Below are 27774 nucleotides of genomic sequence, written 5' to 3' on the forward strand. Positions count from 1 at the left end.
AGTCTTAGAGATATTGTTTTATAAACATACAAAATGGCGGCTAAAGGTTAAACGAGATATTTCTCGTAATATGATGTTATTAGTTTAAAATGTAAGTACTATCAGCCACAGAAGTTTATGACAATCTTTAGTGAACACCTGCATATATTCTTATAATCAAGGCTTCACGAAATGGCTTTTTTGCAACCCCTGCTCTATTGCTATTGCAATTTTATTTGTAATACTAGAATAAACGAATTCAAGTTTAAACAATTTAATAGCAATACTATTTAGAATATATAACACAGCAACATATCAATATATAGTAGGCTGTTGGTCAAAGACTGATGAAAACGATGATAAATTAAGTAGCCATACTATTTTGATTCTATGGTTTTTTTCAGTAAGAGTCTGTATTGTATGCCGGCCCGGAAGTTCGTAATAGCAGTTATTACAACAACAATGGTTTGGTGACATGTATAAGCCTACAAGTTTACACAAATAAGAAATACGTATAAGTATTGATTTGTAATAATTACATTGAAAGTTCTTCAGAAAATGTGAGTAAGAGCTGAAGTCAACAAAAATTATTAATTATTTGATGGCTGGTAACATTTAAAAGTATTTCTGTAAAACATGGTAGGCCAATATCTTACAATACGTTTGTTTCCATTTATTTGATTTAAGTTCATGTTGATCTTCCTGAAAAAATCTCTAACTGATTATATTATTAGGTCAATATTTGATAAGATTGAAACATTCATACCATAACCTGCATTTAGCATTTAGGTTAGCCATCATCTTTTTTATAGACAACATGCAATTGGTGGCCATTTCTCCCCATTACTTTGTTAAAAATACATGTAATTGTCACATTACCAGCCAGAGCTGCAAAATACGAATTTCGCGTAATTAACTTATTGGAATCGTCGGACAGAACAAAACAATGTAAGGTTTGACGGGGTGGAAATAACAAAGTTCTAGAATATGAAAAATGGAACAACTGTTCAAGCGCAGAGCAATATTTCCATGTTCTACATCCACATCGGGCATCACGTGAACATGATTCAACCTCATGATGACGTCATCGGATGTAGCGCCATCTTTACAAACGTAAATGAAAAATAATACTGAAATGAGCAGCATTTTGATCCAAATGAACAATGTTTTTCTTACATTTCGAGCTACAAATTAATTAGTTATCGAGTTGAGACGAGTGCCTCCGGCCATCAGCGCGCTGATGTCAACGAAAGAAAAACATCCCTCGAGATAGCACCTATCAGTAAAATATCAAATTCTAGAGGGGCTGATCAGAAATATAAATTGAATTGTAATGGAAAGGCAATTATGTACGGTGTAAAAAACTTAATAAATCATAAATATCTCTAATATGAATACGTATATAAATGGACATTAATAGAGAACACTTACCATTAGCGTGTTCCACAGAATGTACAGAAACTAAATAATCTCGTTTCGGTCGAAACGTAAACTCTTAACATGCCCAACAAAACGCTCCGACACACCAATTTACTACGATTGGTCGAACTAGTGGATGGTTGATCCATGATCGTCACGCACCTACTCGGGCAATATCTAGTGAATCACTGACTTCTGCCCCGGAGCGTTCAGATAACAGATACGCTATCAGTCCCAGCCGCAGATAATATTTACGACACACCAGTTCACTACGATTGGTCGAACTAGTGGATGGTTGATCCATGATTGTCACATACTCACCCGATCCAATCTACAGTACACGTTATCTCTGACTTCTGCCCCAGAGCGCTCAGATAACAGATACGCTATCAGTCCCACCGCAGATAATATTTACAGATATCCAGACATACCACACAAACAAAACATTAAGAACTTAACTATTTATGTATTATATACCCTCTAAAATCATGTTATTTGTCATTTGCACCCCCTAAAACCATATATATTTTTTGTTCAGGGGGATGAGCAGAATACGTTGATAACGTCAAATTCGTGATTTGCCAGTTCGGCCTTTAATCTTATAATTCCCAAAATACATTTATGCTATGAACCTATATATGTTATAAATTATCATTTTCTGGGGAATGTGGAGATAATTATGGTATAAAATTATGCATATACATAATTAACCCTTTTCATGATATAACATTTGGTTTAACCTACGTTTTCACTTGTTCTTGTAGGCTTAATCTAAATTGACACAGTTTATAGAATAGATAGGCTATCACTAAGTTATGAATAAGTGTCTTATATTTAAATGTAGGATTTAGTTTTAAAAGTTAAAAAAATAAAAATATTTATTAACAGTATATATTTTTTCAGTTTAACATGAGAAATAGTACTTAAAAAGTTATTCTACTATAAAATATAATAGTAAATACTAATATCAATAGAAAGACTAAATTAAACTAAATAAAAACAAAAAGTTTTGATTATTATTTTAAAAACTGTGAAAGTTGTTGATTTTTATTAAGCAACATTTTTTCTGTTTGTGTTATTTTATATTAAATTTAAACTAAACATCTAATTAACCCTTTTAATGCCACAGCGTGTATAAGTGCCGGTGTCACTAATTTTGACACCGCTAATATTTTACACAGACAGGGTTACTTAGGCAAAATAACCAGATAGCTGTATTCAATAGATTTTAAACTATTGATAAATACGAGTTTTATGTTGTTTCCCTACTCTTTGATCTGTGAAACATATGTTGTTTGGGTACTTATCAGGAGGCCAATAGTTTTGGATGAGTTTTCCATATCGGGGACAAAATAAATTACAGTTTTAAAAAGATCAGACTTTCTGTAACCTATTTTGAAATTTACAAGTTATTACAATGTTCAAGGAAAACAAAAACTTAAAAACAACATTTATTATTCGAAAGTGAGAGGTTATTGTACGTCTAGGCCAATTTAAAGGCGATGTGGTGATAGGAAGTATGACTCATTGAGTATTTTTTCGACTCATTGAGTATTTTTTTGATTCATTATGAAAAAAGGAAAGTATTAGGAATGTATGCTGAATTTTATATTGGTTCCAGATACAAAAAACTCGTCCCAAAATAGTAGGTTGCGATAATTTCTTAATAAACAAATTTGAAGGGAAACATAGTTTAAGGCCTAGGTCGTCTGAGTCTGACAGACCAACAAGTTCTCTAATGTCATAACATAAGACTTATCAGCATAGTTTTGGGACATCACTAAAAGTAGAACCTAAAACAAATAATCAACCCACAAAACAAACAAGAAATAAACCAGCAAAATAAACAAAACTCATGATATAACCCTAATATTATAGATCCCAAACACTTTCACTGTAGTGCACAATAACCTAGATTGCCTAGGCTTACAAATTACATTGTATTACCTACAAAAACATGAAATCACTAACAAAAATGCTATCATTGTTGTTTCTTAATTTGTTCTGTTTGTTCTTCTGTTTGTCACACTCAGTGAAGGAAATATTAACTTGTATGAAACTGAATATATATAAAAAGTAAGTAGTTGATCCTTGCAAGTAAATTCCATGTATATCTGCAAAATTATTTCAAAATGATTTACGTTTATTTAAGGCCTATCTCAATCTAAATGGTAAATCTTTCATTTAATGTAAAAGTGTAAACAATGAATTGTTTAATTTAGCACAGTTGTTTGCAACAGACGTTGCGGATTTTTATTTTGATTTGTAATAAATTGTATTTATAGTAATGCAGGCGTGCTCTAGCTTTATAATGTTTTGTAAAAAATACTGAACTCATGTTGGCCATATACTAGTAACAGGCCAACATTATTTCCATTTATTACATGTATTTTATATTTACCTTATTTATATGGAAATAAATCATTCATTCATATCTATTTAACAAGGCTTGTAAATACTCGTTTATAGTTCACACTATGGTATCTTGTGGAATAAATACCTTTTGTGACTAACCTTTTGTAGTACCAAAACAGATCACCAGATTCAAAATAAATGCTCGTTCTGAGCAGAACGCAAGTTTTATGACTTCCTCGTTGCAGAACAGGGACATCACTATTGCCGAAACAGCAAAGCAAATTTCACCATTGAAATCAGCAGTTCTTTATGTTTGAAATGGTATATATAAATTTAGTGGTAATAGTGTAAACTTATGTTCTATATAAACTAACAAGATGGGTGCTTGTCGAATCGTCATTATAATATTGACTGCCATTACCGAATCGATTTGGGTTGTTATTATAATGTGAATGTTGAGCTCCAGTTCACCTTCCTCGTAGTGAAGCGTCTGGAATCTAACGCTGACATCGACTTGACTCCTCGAACCTGAGTCATGTTCGTCTTAAGAGATGAAAAGTAGTTTGTGATGAAGTAGGTCAAAATGAACCACCACATTCTCAATGATTTCTTTACATTGTTTCAACATCACAGACACATGGACTGCAAAGTATAGGTTAGTTTAATGTAGGTGAAGAGTTATTCTCATTGTCTCATCAGGTGCACAATTTAATGCACTACAATGTTTTAGACAATGCTAGCTGCTTGAGTCTTAGTGATGATTGCCTTACTCTAGCCTTAACACATCGTCCCTAGCCACTCATCGGAACATCATGTAGAGAACATCTAAACAGCAAAAACACCAGCAGATCAATCTGATACTGGATATCATCATATCAGAGGCAGCTGATTTGGAGTACCAAAATGATGATCAACATTTGCCAACCCAATCTGCTACTGGAGAGTAGGGAGAAGGCTGTTCACCCTTCAATTTGCTGTTGGACATTGAATAGTGAAAACTCCACTATTCTGTCTTGCGCAGGTGAATATCCACCTTGTTAATACAGCATCTGCTGCTTTGTGGAGGATGTTTGCTTAAATGAGAAGCTAGTAATTGTACTAATTCAGGAATCAGAAATCAGAAATATTTTATTGTCATTAAGCTTAAGTACAGCGATAGACAAAGTCAGCTTATTCATTTATGTACATACAGATAAATTAATAAATAAAACACATACTATATTACAAATAAATAAAACAAAAACAAACAAACAATTATTAAAACAGTTATAAAACAACGAAAATTAATTTTTAAAGCATAAACATGTAATATTGCTGCTTAAGAAATCTGAAACTGAGTAATAAACATTATTTTTGAACCAGTTCTCTAATACTCAATACTTAAAATTCTTTAAAGTTACAATCCATGCATTTTGTGGTAATTTGTTAAACAGTTTAATTTTCATAAAAATATGGCTACCTTTAGTTTTTTCTAATCTTACTTGAGGAAGATCTAAAAAATACTTCCTCCTCGTATCACACCCATGTACTTGTTCCCTTTCCCTGATTGTAAAGCTGTGGAGGACTTCTTTTACACTTACTAAACAACAGTAAATATAAAGATTTGGCAGTGTCATAATTTTATACTCTCTAAATAGAGGAACACAAGTTTCTCTGTCTGATACATTTTTTATTGACATAACCGCTTTTTTTGCCAAATGAATGCTCTTTGTGCACTAGTGCTGTTTCCCCATAAAGTTACACCATATCTATTGCGATTGAAAAAGGGCATTATAAACTTATAACAATGTTTCAATAGATACATAATTTCTTAACTTTCTTATCATAATCCTGAGTGAACTCGGAGAATATCATGGAACTACCCCTTAAGTTACTAGGAATACAAGGGGTGCTAGGTTTAGGGCTTGTACTATGATTTGAAACTGCATTAATTATGTTTTTAATAGAATGTTTAACATGGGACTTGGAGTTGATTCAGAACAGACTCACTGAAAGCACTCAACGGGTGATATAGCCTTAGTACATTTCTCTGGGGAAGAAGCAAAACATTGCAGGATGAAATTAGAAGGCCGATTATGAAGTATTGTAGTGAATGGCTTAGGGTCGGTCGGGGTAAAATGGGTATACTGGGGTGAAACGGGTATAAACATTATTTTATATTATAAAACTTGAGTTATTGATGTTTTTGGATCAGAAAAAAATACCATAAATGTATAACATCATCTTATATGATATTATACTGAAAGTGAGTTGGCTAAACTGCTGGTAGCTTCTTAAAATGAAAAAAACATATGTTCACAGGAGTCAGTGTAACCAAGACAACCTAACTGATGACATTGTTAAAAGTTAACCTAATCAAATAGAAGTTTCAAATTCAGGTATGTATACATTACACATATATACTTTAACTTTTAACTTGTTTAATGTTTTAAAAGTTTAATAGGTTTTATTGCTATTCATAATTTGTTAACATGGGTAAAATAGGTATAATATTTTAAAAACTGAAAACTAACCTCACTTTTTTGTTTTAGATCATGCCACGCACATACATAAAGAAAAAAACCCAAAAATATGATGAAGATTCTTTGAAGGAAGCAGTAAAGGAAGTTGACAATGGAAGCTCAGTATATGCTGCAGCAAGAAAAAATATAACATTCCTTATGAAACCCTTCGGCGGTGGAGTGAAAATCCTCCTAAAACTCCTGGTTCTGGAAAGGCAACAGTGCTATCAAAAGAAGAGGAGAACTATATTGTGGAGGCTTTATTGTATGCAGCAAAATGTGGTTATCCACTAGATAGAAAAGACTTGCAATATATGGTGTGTAGCTATGTAAAATCAGTGGGTAGAAAGACGCCATTCAAGGACGATATGCCAGGGTATGACTTTTTAAGAGGGTTTGAAAAAAGGTGGGCACATCAACTATCAAAACGGAAACCCAAATATTAACAAAAGCAAGGGCTGAAGGACTGTCTCAGTTTGTGGTAGATGAGTTTTTTTAAAATTTATGAGCAAGTTCTTGTGGAAAATGGGTTAGAAAATCACCCAGAACGTATTTTCAACTTGGACGAAACTGGCCTAGGCACAGATCCCACTAAGGGTAAGGGTCTTTGTCCCTAAAAAGTGCAAAAGTGTCCTATTCAAGATCAGGAGGAGCTGGCAGACTGCAATACAGTGTTCTTTTTTGTAGCCAGTGCATCCGGTGAACGCTACCCACCTTGTGTTGTTTTTAAAGGACAGGGAGATTTGCAAAGTACTTGGGTTCAAGGAGGACCCGCCAGGTGCACTCTATGGAGTCACACAGTCTGGCTGGATGCAAGATTTCATTTTTGAGAAATGGCTCATTAATTTTGCAAATCAGACAAAAAAATCTTGAAAAACCAGTTCTTGTCTTGTTTGACGGACATGGAAGTCACTTGACCTATAACGTAACCCGAGTGGCAAGAGACAATGACATTATTCTTCTGTGTTTGCCCCCAAATACATCCCATGCACTTCAGCCATTGGATGTTGGGGTATTTGCTCCTATGAAAAGTGCGTGGAGAGAAATTTTGAAGAACTGGTATCGTGAATCGCGGCTTAAAAATGTTGACAAGGCTGTTTTTTCCAAGTCTTCTAAGTAAACTGGTATCGACTTCATTCAAATCTGAGCACATTATTGGTGGTTTTAAGGGCTCTGGGATCTATCCTGTGAATAAGTCTGTTTTAGAAAAAAGGATTGTTTCAGTACAACCAACTAGGCCCAATGGACTTACAAAGTGGAAGCACAACCTAAGCAAAACTCCATCGAAACACCCAAAGACATCGCAGAGGCACCCATTGGCCGACCCAGAACCCACTGGATTAAAGTTAGCTAATCCTGTACAAGAATTTACTCCCGGCCCATCAAGTTCTGTAGCAGCCTACCTGAAATTTCTCCTTCACCAATGAAGAAACTGAGAGAAGCAATTTTAAGTACATTGTCACCTGAACAGTCATCAAGTATAAAAGATGCATTGAAAATTCTAAGACAAAAAGGCGACGAGTTCAAGGAAGTTGTGGTGAAGTAATGACAACAAATGAAGTAATGGACAGACTGAAAGAAGAAGAAGATGCCAGAAAAGAGAAAATAAAAAGTAAAACTAATAGGCCTAAACCCATTACAGCCTTAGAAAAACAATAAAACAAGAGCCTGGATTGGTCCAAGCAAAGCCGCAAAAAAAACCTAGAGCTACTAAACGCTTATTTGATACGGCAGAAAGTGACGATGAAAGCAGCCTACCTAAAAACGTAAAACCTACTGAACCCACTGTAGGATCATGGGTAGGTATAAACTACCAAAGTGAATGTGGCACGGTTGTGAAGGAGTACAGGGGACAAATTACTGCACAAGATCTTCCGCAACAAGGAGCGATATTCCGTAAAGTTTTTGACAAAATGCAAAGGTGAAGGAGAGCGTTACATTTTTCCTGATAAAGAAGACATTGAGTGGGTTGATTTAGGACAAATTTCTAATGTTTTTTTCTGTACCAGATTATAATGGAAGATTTTTTCAAGTTTGTGTGAAGTGCCCCTCTCAACGAACTGTTTTCTATGTTTTAATTTTTTAAATAAATTACTTGTCTAACTGATATTTTTAGTAATAATAAATTTTTTGTGACCAAAATATTTCATTAGTTATTTTTACTGTGCCTACTTTACACAAATACTGGGGTAAAATAAGTACAGCACTTGTAATTATTGTGTTTTTAACTATGAAAACATTACTATATACCCGTTTCCCTCCCCCCAAACCATGGGGTAAAATAGGTATACTATAAAAAAAATAATTACTTTTATACTAAATAGTTTATTACTTTTATTACATATTAAACTATTCTAAGAGGTCACAATGAATAAGCTGGAACCTGTAATTATTTTGTAATTAATTTCAAGAAACTTTTTTAAAAGGCCTTAAAGTTAAAAAGAGCATGTTTTTGTACCCATTTTACCCCCGACCGACCCTACCATTACTGATGTTCTGCGATACAAATACACTGTATGAAGTAGTATGGGCACCAATGTTAGAGATATTTTTGAAGATAAAGAAAAAGTAATTTTGAACATTTGTCGGAGTAAAATATTTTTATATTGACGGTTTTATATGCAGCATGATTACTTACTGATTTATGTGAAACATTTGTATTGAAAAAATACTTTTAAAGTACACAAACAAATCAACCAAAAATGTCTTGCCAGCTGTGCATGTTTTAACTACCAGTTGGGTGGTTAACATGTACGGATTATTCGAATTTGTCACAGGGTACATTAATGTTAGAATGTCTACTTCTGCCGTGAGGTTGTTGCTCTGGTTGTGGAAAACAGAGATAACCATTTTCTTGAGATTTGTGTATGCGGTATGAGATGGTTGGAGGATTCTCCTTTCTTTGAATGCTACCATTTTTCATCTGGTTAACATATGGTTATATATCACAGCTATCATCTTATAACTGAAGTGACATACTTCTCTCCCTTTCTCTTGACACTAAATCTGAGGTTTAGTTAACTCAGTGGATGTCAATGAGGGATAATATATCCATGAAAAGGAAAACATTTTCCAGTAACCTTAGTTATATTCAGCAAAATTGATTTGTTTGGATCATTTAAATATAATAAATAAATAAATATATATATATATATATATTTAATTTTTTTTTGGAAGCGTTCTGCTGATATGAAATTTAAGAGGTCTGAAGTTATGAATAATTATTTCAGGCTAAGAAGGGAGATAAAGGTTGCAATGAATGACTGTAGAAACAAGATATTCTAAATTATGTAATCATATATACTTTATAATATAACAAACTGCTATATTTGAATCTTTAAAATTCTGATTTAAGTGATATTTGAAGAGTTTAAAGCATTTATATAAAATTGTATGAATTGTAGTTGTATTTTAAACCAAAATTAAATTGATTTTTGTATACATTTTGGTTACAAATTTCCATGGGAAGTGCTTGATAACCCACTGTATAGGTGATTTGCCACCACAGAAAAAAATTCCATCCCCTAAGTCATTAGATATAGATTTTGCTTGCTGGGATTTATGAAAGAGAATGAATCTAAAGTATATTTTATCCGTAAATACAATCTAATATTTTATTATTTTGTAGACTTTAGAAAATACATTTGAGACTTTCTTGTGTTTTAAAAAGTGTTGTTTGTTACACAGAATGTTTATCAGCTTACTGTGCACACAAGGTTAAACATATTTGACATAGAAATAACTCATGCTCTTATCACAGTCCAACCACGCTTGTATTGTTGCCTTACTCGTTCTTTTGGCAGTACTGATCTCTGAGCTAGACATCATAACTGGTATGTTCTTATTAAATTTAAAAATGAATGCTTTCAATCTTAACATTAACATTTATAATTATGATATTGATATTGATTTTCATTGTGAAGTGGATCGACCTCTCCTTAAAAATAAAGCTCTGTAGCTGTGATACAATTTTGTTGTAGGTGTGGAGGCATGAAATATTCTATAATAATAAGTAAATTATCTGATGCTATTCTGTAAATTTTCAGACCTGTATCAAAAATTATATATAAAATACACTCATTTAGAGTTAAATACTCATTTTAATTAATATTATAATAACTTGGTTTGTAGTATTTTAATAGGATTTGAACCATCTGATGTATTACTCAGCTCTTACTGATATGTGCTCTACAATATAAAATACCACTTGTTGTGAGGTGTGTTTTGTGATTAGGTTTTAATTGGTAAAATCCCCACACCAATTGAAATATATCATCAATATATGGGAACAGAATAATGAGTGAAAGTTACATGAGGTAATAGTGTATTGATTTAAAAACATGACCATAGCAATATTCAAAATGACCTCAGTAGGAGTTTTGTCTAGTCTTGTGACTGATAAACTAGTGATGAAAGTCAAAAACAACTTCATTCTTAAATAACATTATTTCAGATTTATAGAACCTTCTGAAAATTTTTCTCATATAACTACATTTGTATATGAAAGTACAAGTACAACGGCTCAAGAGTTTTGTATATGAAATTGTGGTGGAAAAGGGATGAGACTTGGATGGAGCATGACAGTTGTGAAATAAAAAAAGCACTATATGGAAAAGTGCCTTACAGCAAACTGCATGCCTGTGTAAACTAGTTTTTGAAAAAGGAGTATGCCTGTGATGAAATATTGACCCATAAAAACAAAGTTAAACTTAAACAATCTTCACCTTTATTTTTGGTTACAGATAATTGTAAAGATTTCTCATCATGACGTTGCTTATTCAAACAGTTTATATTCATAAAAATGCTTATAGAATGTTTGGAAAATCTCTTTCAGCAGTTTAATATTTCAATTCTAAAAATGTATAAATACAAAGATGTTTGTTTGTTAAAAATCTAACAATAATAACAGAAAACTAAAAGGAATTTGGATGGGTACAAAGCCTCTTTAATTCTTTAATGTCTTTAAAATTAGATACAGAAAAATTCTACATTCAAAAATAAGAGAGTGAAATAATTAACGGTTTAGCATTGTTCTTATAAAATCTGTAGGAGGTTTAACTTGTTAGGCTGTGACTTACTTTAAAACTGTGATAGGGAATCTCATCTCTCTCAAGACCTTTCTATCAAGAGTTATTGCATCGACACAATTTCAATAAGGCCCTGTCAAAACTTTAGTAATAAATGAAGCTGCTATTGAAAACATTAAGCTTACAACCTACACAAGCATTATAAACATCAAAACAATTTTCTTAGTTCAACGTTGTAGAGAATAAATTCAGTTATTTTGGGAAATAGGTCTGAATAACTTTATAAAATTCATTTTGTTTAATATTTTTTGTTTTGTATCCAAAACAACTAGTTTGTTAAGATCAGATATTTGAGTGTTCATCCCAGTCACATTTATCTTATTTAAAGTAAAATTAGTAATAACATTATAAATTACGCTTTATATTTTTCTGTGACTCTGGTTGGAAAATCAACTAAGCAACACATATTACAATTGGAAAGAGTACCCACCAGCATTTTTGGTCTGTGTAATTTGTATCAAAACATTGATGATATGTCTCCTGCCATAATATAATTACATCCTTATAGTATTTATTTATTAAAATTTCGAATGTTACATTTAGTTTGAACACAAAATGTTGGACAATTAAATTTGGGGAACAATAAGTGCCAGCTGGTATAAAAAGAATAGATTTGGTTTAAATTTCCCCTAAGATATTGATATGACATGATGTTGAGTAGACATGAAAAATAGAATTTTATTTCGGGGGTTGTATTGTTGTACTGAATGTAAAAGCAAGGCCAGTGAGTGAGTGATTTTACTTTATAGTGAAGACAATAAAGGAATGTTTTACCTGTCATATCTCCTATATAAAATGAATCTACATTAACTTACTGTCACGGCTATCATTTTTTACAATTTTACTCATGATATCAAAAAACTGAAACTTCTTTCATATGAGTTTTTTCTTTCATTGTTTTACCACTTATGATTACTTAGTTTTACTGTTTAAAAAATAACATTTAATTAAGTAAAAAACTTACATGTCCTGATTTGTTATTAGTAATTTCTTTGTCTGCAGTATGAAAATATTTTCATTTCCACTTAAAGCCATGTAAAGTTATATTTATTTATTTCAAAAGTTACTATATATATATATATATATATATATATATATATATATATCTCAAACAATAACTAAAACAATGTTATGTAAACTGTCATAAGAACATTTTGATTTAAAATAAACTTATATAATAACAGTGAGGGGTGTGAAATAATTTTCCGATTATCAACTTAACTTTTTAGGCCCAACCAATAATGGGTTATTCAATCAACCAATAATTTATTTAGCCATTATACATAACAATTTGTGCTATAAGCTATGTCACAGGTTTACAACAATGGTAACTAAATATATTACAAGGGTCATTCAATAATTAAAGAGACAAATAGGTTTGGGGAGAAAACTGTTGGTAGGGTAATTTTGGTACTTTTATAGCTTTAAGTTGACATTACTGGGATAAGCTGATTGATTAACATTTTTGTTTTTATAACGTCAAAAATATATTTAAATATGGCAAGTCCACTTGAAAATTCTACTTTGTTTGAACAACGTTCTGTTATTCGTTTTTTACTTGATGAAGGTGAAAAACCAGTGAATATATACTCTAGAATGACTTAAGTGTATGGTGAACATTTTTTGAATTGTGTAAATTTTTACAAATGGGTAGAACAGTTCAAAAATGGCCGAGACTCAGTGACTAACAAACACCGTCCTGGCGGACCAGTTGAAGTTTCAACTCCCTCATTGGAAAGTCGAATTGATTACGTATTTCGTGCTGACCGCCGAGTCACTGTGAAAATGACAGTTGAAAAAGTTCATGTGAGTATGGGTACAGTTTATAACACTATTAAAAACAAGTTGAAGTACCACAAAACTTATGCAAGATGGGTCCCAAAGGAGTTGACACGGCTACACAAGGAGATAAGGTTGAGCGTGTGCACAGAGCTACAGGAACATTATGAAAGAGAAGGTGAGCACTTCCTCAACAAAATTTTAACATGTGATGAAACTTGGGTTCACTATTATGATCCAGAATCAAAAAGGCAAAGCACGGAGTGGATGCCTACCAGCTCACCTGTCTGGAAAAAATTAAAAACCCAAGCATCAGCAGGAAAAGTCATGTTGACTGTGTTTTGGGATGCTGAAGGTCCAGTTTTTTGTGATTATCTTGAAGAGAAGCGTACAATTAACAGCTAATACTACTCAGATATGCTTTTGAACAAAGTGAAGCCATCTATGAGAGAAACGTCGTGGATCTCACAGGAAAGGTGTGATTCTCCAACAAGACAATACATGTCCTCATACTGTTCAACTAATCCGAGAATCCATTAACAAAATGGGCTGGGAAGTACTGCCTCATCCTCCTTACAGTCCCGATTTAGTACCAAGTGATTTCCACTTATTTGGTCTGCTGAAGGAGGCATTGCGTGGAAAGACAAGAGGTTCCAGGATAATGAGGAAGTAAAGAAATTTGTGGAAAACCGGCTCAAAAACCAAGATAAGGAGTTCTTTGCAGCTGGTATAAAAATTTGTGGTCCGTTGGAACAAGTACATAAATGTTCAAGAGGATTATGTTGAAAAGTAGTAAAAGTGTTGTTTTGTAAAAATAAATTGTTTCCTCTCTAGACTTGTTTGTCTCTAATTGTTGAATGACCCTTGTACATAGGCCTACCTAAGAGGTAACAAATCATGTCACTAATATTTAAATTCTTATACTCATCTGCGAAGCAAACGGCCATTTCTTTAAACCATCTAGTAAGTAGTGTTTTAAAAGGAGTATACTAAGTTGCCTAACAAAGAGAGGTAATTATATATAAAAATTATACTGTTGATATTTGTGGCTGCAAAATGATTTACTTAACCTATTTGAAAGGGGATACAATATTTTTTTGTTTCTAGTTCTATATTAATGGTTATGAGACACAGTGACGTAGTATTGAAGTTATACATATTTTTTTAAATACATTAAATTAGAAAATATATACAGTGAAGGCACAATCATAATTTGAAGAGTTTTAAAACTATCATTACACAATTCGTGATCTGACAAACCAACCAATACTCTGATAACTTTCTTCTGTAGAACTAATACTTTGGAGGCAGAACTGGTATTACCCCATAACCTAACACCATACAGCGGCAGAGAATGAAATGGGCCATAATAGATAATAATCAGTATTTCGTTACTCACAGATTTTGTTTCCTCGTGAATTAAATAATTCTAGAAAGCTTCTCACATACACTTGTCTATTATTAAGTTATGTGCAATTGTCAAGTCAGTTTATTATCTAGACACATGCCCAACAATTTTACAGACTCGGTTTCATTTCCAAATAGAGTAATATTACAAAGTGAAAAGTAGATGAGCTCAGTCTTACTATCATTTACTTGTAATCTATTTACATTGAGCCAGGATTTGGGTGGCTGTACAGCATTTGTGAGTTCTTTACTGACAACAATAGAATCGTTGTTGGAATAAAGGACAGAAGTGTCATCTACATAGGATGGACACAATCGGGAATGTTAAAAGGCATGTAGTTGATAAAAACCAAGACAAGAAAGGACCCTTGTGGAACTCCTGACAACACACTTTGAAAATTAGAAGTGTCAATATTCACTATTACAGCTTGCTTTCTATTTGACAAATAAGATTTTACCTATTTTAATTCTATACCCCTATCTTAATAACTTACCAAAAGTGCTCTATTTTCCAATAGAGAGATTCTTAAAACATTTTGTTCTGTACAAAATGGTGGCTGTTTAAAGGTTTAATATTCATATCAAGATCAATATTGATCTTATTCCAACAGTCACCTGATCTAATTAAGTCCTCTAAAATGATATGCATAAGACCTAGGCTTGCATTTTAAGATTTTCATGACACACACCTGGAGCCATCCCCCCCAATTAGGTGTGGTGGTTCTTGCATAAAAAAAGTTATTAAGATAAGCCATAGAACATTGTGCAGTCTTTAGATTTTATCTGCTATAGTTTCAAAAATATTAAGGTATTTCTGAACATTTGACACACTTGTGTGTCCAAATATTTTAAATTATAACACATGGACAGTAGAATCCCGCTTATCCGAGGTAAATGGGACCGAGACTACCTCTGATAAGGAAAAACTTGAATAATCCAGACACAATGTTAAATAGGTTATAAATTACAACAAACATGTTGGATTTTAACAACAGTATTATACATGTGCCAAGTTTGTATTTATACTTAGTTATAAGCAGTTGTTTTATAATATTTGGTTGCCGCGATGTAGCGCCACCTTTGCAGTGTTAGGAGGTCAAGTGGCGTGGACTCCTCTTGCTGTTCGATGTAGGCAATAGCAACGTTGATCGCCTTCAGTCCATTGGAATGAGACACTTTAGGGGTGATATCGTCTGTGTCAGGTTCTTGCGGATTGTTGACAATGTGCAGAATTCCGTCATCACTAAGTTCCATTTGAGCATCTTCATTGCACCACATATGAATATCTTCATTTTCTATCAGCTGATCACAAGGAAGCTGATTAGCTAGTTGTGCTTATTCAAATAGGCTTTAATTGTCCTCTGCTGATACATTTTCTTTATGCTTTCGTAAGTTAAAAAGTTTTCTCCACGATTTTTGTATTGTTGAATTTTTAACTTCGTCCCAAGCCGTTGCGATCCAAAAAGCTGCATCTTTGTTTGTTATTTATTTCAGAGATTCTGTAACATTCATCCCATCATATAGATGTGAAATAACTGTTTGTATAAGTCTACATCTATAGTTGTTTTCCATGGTTTCAAGAACTGATTGAGCGGGGCTGTAGTAGGTCACATTAGGGGGTAAAACATAACTTTAATATCATCACTACAAAGCTCATCCTCATCGGGGTGTGAAGGTGCGTTGTCCATCAATAGGATTGCTTTTCAGGGAAGGTTTTTTTTTTTAAATGCCTCAACAAAAGGGACAAACTCTTTATAAAACCATTCCTTAAATATCTGGCTGTTCATCCATGCAGTTTTTTATTTCCATACATGGTGGGCAATTAACATTGATGTGTTTAAAGGCCCTGGGTTTGTGGGCCTTTCTAATCAGTAGAGGTTTAGTTTAAATGTTCTTGATGAATTGAAGCATGATAAGATTGTAACACACTCTTTGCTCTTCTTAAATCCTAGAGCTGATATTTCAGATTTAGCCACCAAAGTTTTAGTTGGCAGCATACGAAAATTGAGCCCAGTCTCATCGCAGTTAAATGTTTGGTCAGATGTTAGACCAGACTTCAAAACAACTTCTGACAATTTATTTTGTAATTTCTGAAGAATCAACCGATAATTTTTCACCAACAATATTAAGCTGTCTAATACTATGCCGCTTTTTCCTCCTGCTGTCTAACCATCCATCACTGGCTGTAAAACTGTCATCACCATCCTTAAACTTTTTATGAAATTCTATTGCCTTCGCTTGTAGTATTACGCCAGTTATAGGGCTGCCCAAACTCCGCATTTGAATGAACCATAAAAACGAGGCTTCCGATGTCAGCTCATATTCGTCTTTCTTCATTGTTTTCCGCAATAAACCACTACCCCCACTCACAAATTTATTAACAAATTTCTCAATTTTTTTCGGTTCCGTCTCCAATCACCAACCTATCATAACTCAGCAACTGTTACGTCACCAAGAGGATGCGTATTCTAAGAATTCACTACTCGACCTAGCAACAGCCAGAGTACATGCATTACAAATTGATATAGCCGCTAGTGATACACGCATTATCTTATTATTGTACTGCAACTGTTTGGTCTATAAATAAACATTTTCTATCTTCGAAGGCCTTTGGTTAATTGGGACTCGGATAAGCGGGAGTCTATTGTATATGTACTCTCATAATTTATTAACAGCTTATAACAACCCAATAATTAAAACGGAAAATAGGATTTTGTTCGGTTGCCATAGTTATATGTTACAAAAAGTATACCACTAAATTTCGAGGCTTGAACTTTTACTCTTCTTCAGATATTAAAAACCCATTAAAATGGTTACTCTAGTAATATATGTGTCGAGCTACAGCTATATACCCATTTGTTAAAACATTTTGCATGTACATTGCAAGTGAAATTAGTTGTAATTTAGCAAAAAATATTTACATATTTATAAATAAGTTTTTGCAGAATTTTATGTGGAAGAGCTATGACAAAAATGTATTTTATTTTCTTGTGCTCTTGTATTGTACTTTATTACAGGATTATTTTAATAATAGGCCTAATTTATATTGATCAATGGTATCCAAAGGATTTATACTAGTAATTATGCTCTAAAACAATCAGGTCAAGTCCTCATTTGCAGCAAGCTAATTTTAATAGAAAAGGTGTAGAAAAGTGGGTACATTCCATCATTTAACATATTCTTCCTTGGTTTCTGTTAGGATGGATGAGGTGATGTAAATCCAAGATGATGGAACAGGTTGATAACAAAAGGAATTATATTAAATATAATAATATAACATAATATATTATATTATATTATATTAAAGGTATTATATTTTATCTCTATATACTGTGTGAGTGAAATATTTTGTAATACTAGAGATTATGGATTGATTAATTCCTTAATTTGAATGATTCATTTTGTAAACAAAAGTCAAGTTGAATAGTCCTACATTAAGTAGAAGTATAAAGACCAAAAATGTTCCTGCTGGCAAAAAATTTATCAAATATTAATTAATACAGATGGGTAGAAAGTTCCTCTATGACAAATATGAAACACTGTGTGCTAAAACTGAATTACTGGAGCCATTTCTAGTTACATAGAGTGACCTCTTACTTGAAACTCACCATGTTATAAAGTATCATAAAGTGTTATAATTTATAGTAGTTTCATGCAACTGTTATGTTCCAGTAAGAATAAGAATAAGAATAAGAATAAGCATAATTTATTCCATTGATCTGTTTACAGAAATAGGACAAGTCATTTTAAAATTACATACATTGTTAGAGCTAAAATTGCATTAACACAAAAGTGTTGTAAAAAGTTCACATGAAATTTAAGTAAAGTAGCAATAAATAAAAGTAATTATAGTTAGTTATAAACTAAAACCTAACATTAATATGGCAATTCATGAATTCCTCAATGCTGTAAAAAGGATTTTTCACTAGCCAATCATATAACTTTTTTTTAAATATTTTAAAGGAAACAAGTCTCGCATCATCAGGCAGCTTATTAAAAAAATTTATAAAATTTAATTTAAACGAGCTTTTAGTTTTAGCTAGTCTGTGAGGCAATATATCAATCTTATTCCTTCCCCTAGTGTTGTATTGATGGATCTCCTGTCTTGTATGAAAAAGATTCAAATTAGATTTTGTATACAATAAAACTTGAAAAATATAAAGATTTACTATTGTGGGAATTTGAAATTGTACAAAAAGAGGTTTGCAGTGTTCAAGTGGGTTGGCTCCTCCAATATTACGAACAGCCTTTTTCTGTAGCACAAGAATGTCAATGACATGTGAAGAATGACCCCATACAAGTAGACCATACAATATGTGCGACTGAAAAAGCCCAAAATATGCCAATCTTAAATACTCTGGACTAACAAAACTTTTGAGTTTCCAAAGTAAGTAATTTACTCTAGAGATTTTGTTACAGACAGTATCTATATGAGTTGACCAGTTTAATTTTGAGTCTACATTAATTCCTAGGAGCTTGACCGATACCAAATTGATTTCCTGTTTGAGGCTTAAAGTAATACACTGTGTTTTATCCAAATTGCATGCTAACTTATTTGCTGCAAACCATTCATAAGCCCTCTTCTCAGATTGTTGGGTAATTTGTGCCAAACAGTCTAAATTATGATGACTAGAAAGTAAGGTGGTATCATCAGCGTAAATCACTGAATGAGTATTGAGGTTTTTAGGAAGATCATTAATATAAACAATAAAGAAAAAAGGCCCAAGAATAGAACCCTGTGGAACACCAGTTTCCACGGTTTTCATTTGAGAGCATTTATTCCTGACACATACATATTGCAATCTATTGGAAAGATATGACTTAATAAGTCTTAAAGCACAATCACTAACACCGTAAAATGCAAGCTTATCAAGAAGAACATCAACAAGGACACTGTCAAATGCTTTACTGAGGTCACATAAAACTAATGAAGAGGAATCCTTTTTTTCAAAAGCCTCTAGGGTATGATCAATTATGTTTAATACAGCCGAAGTTGTAGATCTTCCCTGGCGGAAGCCATATTGACTATTTGAAATTAAATTATGAAACTCAAAATAGCCATTCAGCTGGTTGTACATAATTGATTCAAAAATTTTAGAAAATATAGGGACAATTGAGATTGGACGATAGTTATGTACACAATTTTTGTCACCTTTCTTAAACACTGGAGTAACTTTTGACACCTTTAGTAAAGGTGAAAAAAACCCTCATTCATGCAGTTATTTAAAATTATCGCTAGGGGTTCACTTATAAATTCAATAGTACTTTTAATAATGAAATTCGACAACCAATAATAGTCCATAGCTTTTGAATTTGAGAATTTTGACACAGCCTTTATAACATCCTCGGCTGTAACTGTTAGCCAAACAAATGAATTTTGATCAATCATTCGTTCTCCCAGAAAGTAATCAGGACTATGGTGGCTGGGGGGAATTCCTTCACTAAGCTCTTTAATTGAGTTTATGAAATACTGGTTGAATTCCTCAGGATCCAAATTTACATCTTGACTGTGTGTAGGTGAGTGTTCATTACTAATCACCTTCCAAGCAGCCCTGCATTGGTTAGGAGCTTTACTAATATACTGCTTAACTGCAACTTTTTTTGCTAGTGTTAATTCATTCCTATACCTTTTTTTATGTTGAATATATACATTATAAGCTGCCTGAGTTTGCTCTGACCCCCTTAAATTCAAACTTTTATAAATTGTGAATAATGCAAGCATTTCATTTCTTGTTTTGGCTAGTTCCGGTGTATACCACTTGACAAGTTTAGTGTTATTAGACCGTGATTTATTTGAGGTTTTTACTAAGGGTGAGCAATAGTGCCATAAGTCAACAAATTAAAAAAAAAAAAACTATTAAAAAGTGTTTTAATGTCAATTTTATTTTGTTTAAAATCATCTATCATGTCCCAATTTTCTTTCTTTAAATAATAAATAAACTGATCCAGACTTTCATCACTGTGCCTTCTAATAAAACCATTACTAGCTTGCAACATGTTTTGATTGTTCTGTAAGTGCTTTGTGGAAAACATTTTAAAAAAAGGGGTACATGGTCTGCAAGACAATGTTCACCAAGTGTAGTAGTAAATAGCTTTTTATTAAAATTAACAATAATATTGTCAATGCAGGAATTAAAACGTGTAGGTTGATTATTTGTAATAAAAAGATTAAATGATCTGAGAATGTTACTAAATTTAGAAAAATCCAAATTACCATTATCACTATTACCCATTTCAATATTAAAATCCCCAGCTATGAGTACCCTCTGGTTATTAATTAGTAACCTTTTGACAGCATGCTCAAAACAGTTAAAAAATTTGTTAATATCTCCATTTGGAGATCTATAAATGCTCACAATCAAAATATTTTCTTGTATTAATTTTATACAACATATTTCAAAATCTAACTCAAAATTAAATTTAGATACATCAACAACAGAAAATTGTATTGTATTTTTAACATAAATACCAACTCCACCATTTTTCCTAGTTTTTCTACAGACTACGCTGGCTGGAGTAAAATTCTCTGGTACAAATAGATCTACTTGATTTTGTTTCAGCCAGTGTTCTGATATACAAATTAAGTTTATATTTTTTTCTTTACATATACTTTCTAACTGCAATATTTTGTTTCTTAAACAACATACATTTACTTGCAGTATAATGGAAGACGACATCCCTGACTGGCTCGACAAATCATTTCTGGAGAAGGCGCTTGGAGGAGGAGAAGAATCATGTGTGAAAGTGGCCAGCTATATTGTCAAATCTGCACTTACACCTGGAGAAAACTTTGCAAGTTATCTGTTTAGAGTCCAAGTTCATTACACAGAAGGGGATTCATCTGAGGTACACTTTAAATCGCTTATTGTGAAACAGCCGGTTAAAGTAGGATTAATTTATGAAATAGCATCCAACACACAATTTTATGACAAAGAGGCAGTTTTTTATGGAGGATTACTACAAAAGATGTCAGCAAAAATGAACTGTCAGTTTGCACCAACAAGTTTTTACAGTCCAATTGACCAGGTGATCGTACTGGAGGATTTGAAGCCTGAGTATGTTGTGCTCGATAAAAACAAGCAGTTAGATTTGGTATACAGCAAACTGGTGTTCAAATTTCTAGCTAAATATCATGCTTCAGTTGTTGCTGTGTATAATGATGATCCTAAATTGATCGAATCAGTTAGTGGAGAATGTGAGTTTCTAAAAGATGGACCAATAAAGAGATGGGCAGAATTTGGTACAAAGTTTATCGGAGAAAGCCTACAAGAAATGGGATTTAAAGAATTAGCAGACTTTATTTTGGATAAAACAGATGGCATCTGGGAATCAGCTGTAGAATGTATAAAGCCAAGACCTGGACGCTTAAATGTTCTGGTACATGGGGATATTTGGACCAGCAATTTGATGTTCAAATACAACAACGCCAATGAAGTAGTTGACATGAAGCTGTTGGACTTCCAACTAGCGAGATATACAACTCCAGTTATGGACCTCTTTTATTATCTATACACAAGTGCTAATGATGACGTTCGTGATCATAACCAGCTGGAATTGTTTGAGATCTATGTTAAGACTTTAAACGAGAGCTTGCAGCAAGCCGGCTGTAAAGAGAGGTTCACAATGGAAGAGTTGAAGGATCATATCAAGCATGTAGTTCCTTGGTTTTTTGCAGTATTTGTATATGGAATGTGCCCCATATATGTTCATGGTAGTGAAGACGGATTAGACTTGGAAGGAATAACAGGAAATGACATTTCTACAGGGAAATGTAATCCTATCTTTGCAAAAATGTTTAGTTGTAAGAAAATCAAGGAGTTGCTCCCAGTCCTTATGAGACAATATGTTTCCATGTTGAAAAGTTTATAAGTAATTTATACGAGAGTTTAAATCAAACTTTTATTTTTTACTGGTAGAGGTAACTATTTTAATTGAACAACAAATATTGTTTTCAGCTTTAATGTAAAAACTGAATACTCGTATTATTTATGTGTTAGTGATCAATCAGGTGAAGCACACACATAAATATACACATATTAAATGACAGTATTTAGTTGTATTGGTCTGATGATGATATCCTTGAAAGTAAAAAGCCTCTTTTGGAAAATTAAAAATCTTTTTATGTTCTGCTACAGCTTTATAATATGGTTTGGATGCTTGAAATAATGTTAATGTGTATTAATACATTTTGTATGTATGACTATTCATTAATTAATAGTAAAAAGATTAATTAATATAGTGTGAGAGGAAAAAATTCTTTTTTGTGTTTCATGAAAGGAATGTTTAAATTTTCTGCAGGGTTTAATAAATGTTTTCTATTTTATGAAACATTAGTTTAATCTTACAACCATGATTTACAGTTTCCAGTTGAGATAATTACAAATAAATGTTCATGGTTTACATAAGTATTCAGCCGGTTAAAGTAATGCTAACAAAGTAAAATTTAAACTAGATTACAATATACACGTGAACTTAGGAGGATGTTAAAGTAACTACCTCGGCAGTAACTTGTTTAGTATTAATGAATGAATTAAATTAATATAAGAAATATATTCTAATTAAACCAATAATAAATTTCAATATATGAAAGTGAGACTAATGTTATTTTGCGCTCTCTGAAGTTATAATTTGGGAGTATTCTAAATATAAAATCCAGATTTATAAGAATCTCTGTAATCCTTGTTATTAATTTATAGAATTCTATTTCATAATAAATCTGTGGTTATAATTAGTATTATAACTTGTATTATCTTCAGTTTGATAATTATTAATAATAGTAAGCTGATGGTTTCACTGAATGATGTATAAGTGGTTAATATCTTGAATTGCAAATTAAACCTTCTATACAGCAAAATATCAGTATTTTACTAGCTGAATTAAATGTAGCTTAGTAAAACCACAAGTTACGGATCTTTGAAAGTATCCCCTTATTGGAGGATGGTGTAATCTTCTGCATGCCATGTATACTGCACTGGAAACAGATCTTTTTAGAATGGTTTCATTTTGAACGATCACTTGTAAATTTAACATATTATGTAACATTTCAGTAAATTATAACAGTGCAAAAATTTTTAATAAAACCTGTCATATTCAAACTATACCATAAATTGTGCACTGATAATTTTGTTCATTTTAAATTAAACATAAAAGTGAATATTTTGTTATTCCTGAGATTGGTGAGAGCATGAATTCTGTTAAAAGGTTTAAAAGTAAAACAAGAACAATATTCTTGCTCATAGCTCAGTGGTTTGGATGGATTGGATTATCTAATTATCCTTTAACTTTTATTAGGTTATTATATATTGCATCAGGCTTGTCAAATGCCACATGTATCTCTATAGCATAGTATAATCTTGCCTTTTAAACAATCAGTATTATTTTTGTCATTGAGTTTCTAACAAATTGAATCTTAATTTTTCTTTATTGCCTCTTTTATTTACTAAATAATATGTTGAAAATTACATTCTTCTGATCTAAGGTAATTATGATTGTACTAAATGTGTTCAAATTAGTATAGTATTATTATGGGTACTTGTTTTGACGGTTAAATTAATTGCTATTATAATGTAACTAAAAAATAGATTCAGTAGTATTAGAACAGTTTCTGTATGATACTGTGTGTGTTCACTCTAATATGCAAAGTACTGAAGAGAAATTGTGATGCCAGAGAAAATCAACTGTATGAAACTACAGAGAACTTACTGAGGAGCTATAAGTCCAAAAAGCAACAATGTCCATGTAGAAAAATAAATAATAATGAGACATTTTTAACAGTATAAGTTATACTTTGAGTAAGTTATGATGAAAAGGGATAGTGTCATAGAAAAACTAACTGCATGTTTAAAAATCAGAACCTGAAATTCTTTTCAAATTACTCTCAGGTTGGTTCTTGATATATAGCCAATTTTCATTATTATATATGAGTTTTGCCGAAAAAATGTTATTCTAAAGTGGGAATTACATGGAAAATTATTAGGAACAATCATTAATTTTATATTATTAATAATAATAATATACCATCCCACCTGTTGTATTTTATTATTAAAATTGAGCTCAATAGGATAAAAAGTTCTGTTTGCATGCAACATGCCTAAAAGTCATTTATAAAAATGTTTGTCTTTGAAACGTTTTACATCAAACAGATAAAATTAAACTTTAATACATTTGCTGGGCATAGAAAATTAAAGCCAGTTTTCAATAACAGAAATTGGATAGGGAATAAAAGAGTAGGCTTACCACCAAACTGGAAGATTACACCTTTATTTATTGACACAAAAACAATTGTGTAAATCATATATTAAGTATTTGTTTCATGCTTTCTGAATGTTTTCTGTGGTTGAAAAAGTGATTAGTAAGGATGAAATATTCCACTTGAGTTTCTGCATAAAGAGGGGGTTCAGTCTTCCAGTGTAGTGAAGGTAAGCTTACTTTTCCTATCCTATTTGATCCCTCTTCTACAGCCCTGAAATTTTGTACAATACACAAGATGATTTTCTTGGGACTAATTTTTAAAGATGTCAGTTTCTGTTAGGATTTGTAGTTTATGTTATCCTAGTATATTCCTTTTTTTTTATAGATTTATGTCACATTAAATTATATGTTAAGTTTATATATCTTTGAAATACTGGCTGTTATTGTTAATACAAATTTATTTCTGTAAGACAGATCAAAATGTTTTGTTGTTAATAATTTACTTTGATGTGATATATAATTTGAAATAAATTGTGATAAAAAAAACTTTTTTATACATAGTGTTCTATAACAAAATATAGTAAATATTTTGGAAGCTCAATTTAAGTATGAGAGTTCATGTAGCATATGTATGTATACTTCCTTAGTGAGATTTGGTTGGTAAAATATTCACTCTATTGTTACCCTTCTAGCCATTGTTTAAGGTAGAGGTACAAAACTGCTTTATGCACACAGGTGGGAAGCCTGTTGTGTGGGACTCCTCTAAGCTGTGTAATGGAACCCATAGGTTACTCACTAAAAATTACTGTGTGTACCTATATATATATATATATATATACATATGTACAATGCAACTCAATGACACAGTGTTGAGATCAGAAAAGGTCGCTGTGCATACTAGCTCAGTTTAATGTCAAGATAAATACCCATAAATACCCAATAGCCTGACAGGATAAAAATAAGGATCTTATAAACGTCTATATTATGTTTTATTGAGAATAGTATATGTTCAGTCTTACTTTCATTAATCATTAGGTTATTTACAGAGAAAACCAGATGTTGGCTTGTTCTAAAGAATCTGTAAGCTAAGTTCTAACATTAAAAGTATTAGTATTATAACACAGCAAGGTTTTGTCATCTTCATATAACTTTGAAAAACAATACATTTATACTAAAATCATTAATAAATACTAATCATAAAAAGGGCCCCAAAATAGAACCTTGGAGTATTCCTGCAACTACACTTAAAAATTCTTGGAAGAGTCATTAACAAAAACCATATCTTCTCTGTCTTTCAGATAACTTTCAATTAACTGTAATTCCAAATTACTTATTCCAATAAATTCCAGATTTTTTTACATATAATAGAATGAGTTACAGTGTCAAAAGCCTTGCTCAAATCTATCATTGTAGTCAAGTCACCAGCTTACTTTCAAAACAATTCAAGACAACCTCAATAATTGCTTCAACACCCATAACATTGGAATGATTTGGTCTAAAACCAAATTGATAAGGTAGATTAAAAATAAAATATTGAAAAAAGTTACCTTAATAAACACGATTCTATTATTTTACTAATTATCGGAACGATTGTTATAAGATGGTAGTTCTCTGGTAAATTCTTAACTCCTTTCTTAAACATAGGGGTAACCTTAGAAAACCTTAAACAGCTAGGAAATTGACTCTTAACTAACATACAATTAATTGTATAAGTAAGATGTAGAATTATTACATCTATAATATTTTTTAAATCAAAGTTGGACATTACTTATAAGCTCTCACTACATGAACAGCTCAGTTTGGAAACAACAGAAATTACAGTATCACAATCAATTACATTCCACTTGAAATTATGTTCGATAACATTAACAGGACGAGGATAGTTCTGTAAGACATCAAAATATGATGTTGCTGGCATAGTCATTAATTGTATTTACACTATCACTACTACGGTTAACAAAGAAGTTATTAAAGACATCAGGTATTACAGGTACACTATTACTACAAGGCTTACTCAGATTACCATATTATTTTTTTAATTCTCCATATTGTTTGACATTTATTCTTTGCATTTGTAACCATAGTGTTAATAGCAATCTTCCTTGCCTTATTAATTTCTTGATTGTATTGTTTTTTTTTTTTGAAGTTATTGAAAATAATGTCCCTAACATCTAAGCTTGGTTTACATCTGGCATATAATATTAAAATATAAGCTCTCATGCCTGAGTATACAAAGTTTTAAGTTTACATTTAGATTTTACAGATACACTGATAAAAGGACAACAAATATTAAAATAATGACTGAACACATAAAAAAACAATGAAAACAACATCAATACCTACATTATTACATATACCTCAATTAAACCAGTCAACATTACTAAGGCAATCTTTTAGTTCCATGAGGTTACTTTGATTAAGATTCCGCTTCTGATGTAGGCCTACAACATTTACCTCAACTGGTATCCTCTTTTATTAAAAAAACTTGACAGAGATGAATCCAGCAATCAACAGGACAGGTTTGGACACTGTACGGTAGGGGGAACACTCTTGAAAATGATTTATATGAGGGAACATTAATATTTGTTAATTCCTGTATTTTTAACTGGATGACAACTCTTCATACATCCCAAGCAATGTTTCAACCTGTTTGTATATTTTATATGAATTTCTTGTTTATATTTCAAATATAAGAGTTTGTGGACTATTTGGATTTTGTTGTTGAGCACTGTGTATGAAAACATTGTAGTTTGTAATGTTTCTATTTAGTATGTTTTATTAACTATAAGTTTTGCAATGAAATCTAGTTCAGAAATGCTTCATATATGTATTATTACTATTCATAAAATGATTTAACGCATACATATATATAGTTTTAATAAAAATAATATATTTTATTTTATGTAAAATATAAATATTTATATATTACATAAAGGAAAAAGAGAAATCTATAAAGAATAGAAAATTCCAACACCTAAAGTGGAATCGCTTACAAAATAGCCTAAATATATATAATCATTGTTTTAAGTTGCTTGTTTAATAAAATTGTACTTGTA

General features: G+C 31.8%; 1 protein-coding gene across 4 annotated transcripts; it reads left to right on the top strand.

The window, feature by feature from the left end:
* Positions 1-27774, top strand: LOC124369754. 4 transcript variants are annotated; one of them, XM_046827836.1, is made up of 2 exons: positions 1-91; positions 21187-27774. In XM_046827836.1, the coding sequence occupies exon 2, from the start codon at positions 21191-21193 to the stop codon at positions 22394-22396; it is 1206 nt and encodes a 401-aa protein (XP_046683792.1). In that variant the 5' UTR covers positions 1-91; positions 21187-21190; the 3' UTR covers positions 22397-27774. The 4 variants fall into 4 exon arrangements, with proteins under 4 accessions (XP_046683792.1, XP_046683789.1, XP_046683791.1 ...); XM_046827833.1 differs by lacking the exon at positions 1-91 and adding an exon at positions 370-539; XM_046827835.1 differs by lacking the exon at positions 1-91 and adding an exon at positions 4420-4774.

This window comes from Homalodisca vitripennis, chromosome X (assembly GCF_021130785.1).
Source record: "Homalodisca vitripennis isolate AUS2020 chromosome X, UT_GWSS_2.1, whole genome shotgun sequence".
In the NCBI taxonomy this organism is placed as follows: domain Eukaryota; kingdom Metazoa; phylum Arthropoda; class Insecta; order Hemiptera; family Cicadellidae; genus Homalodisca; species Homalodisca vitripennis.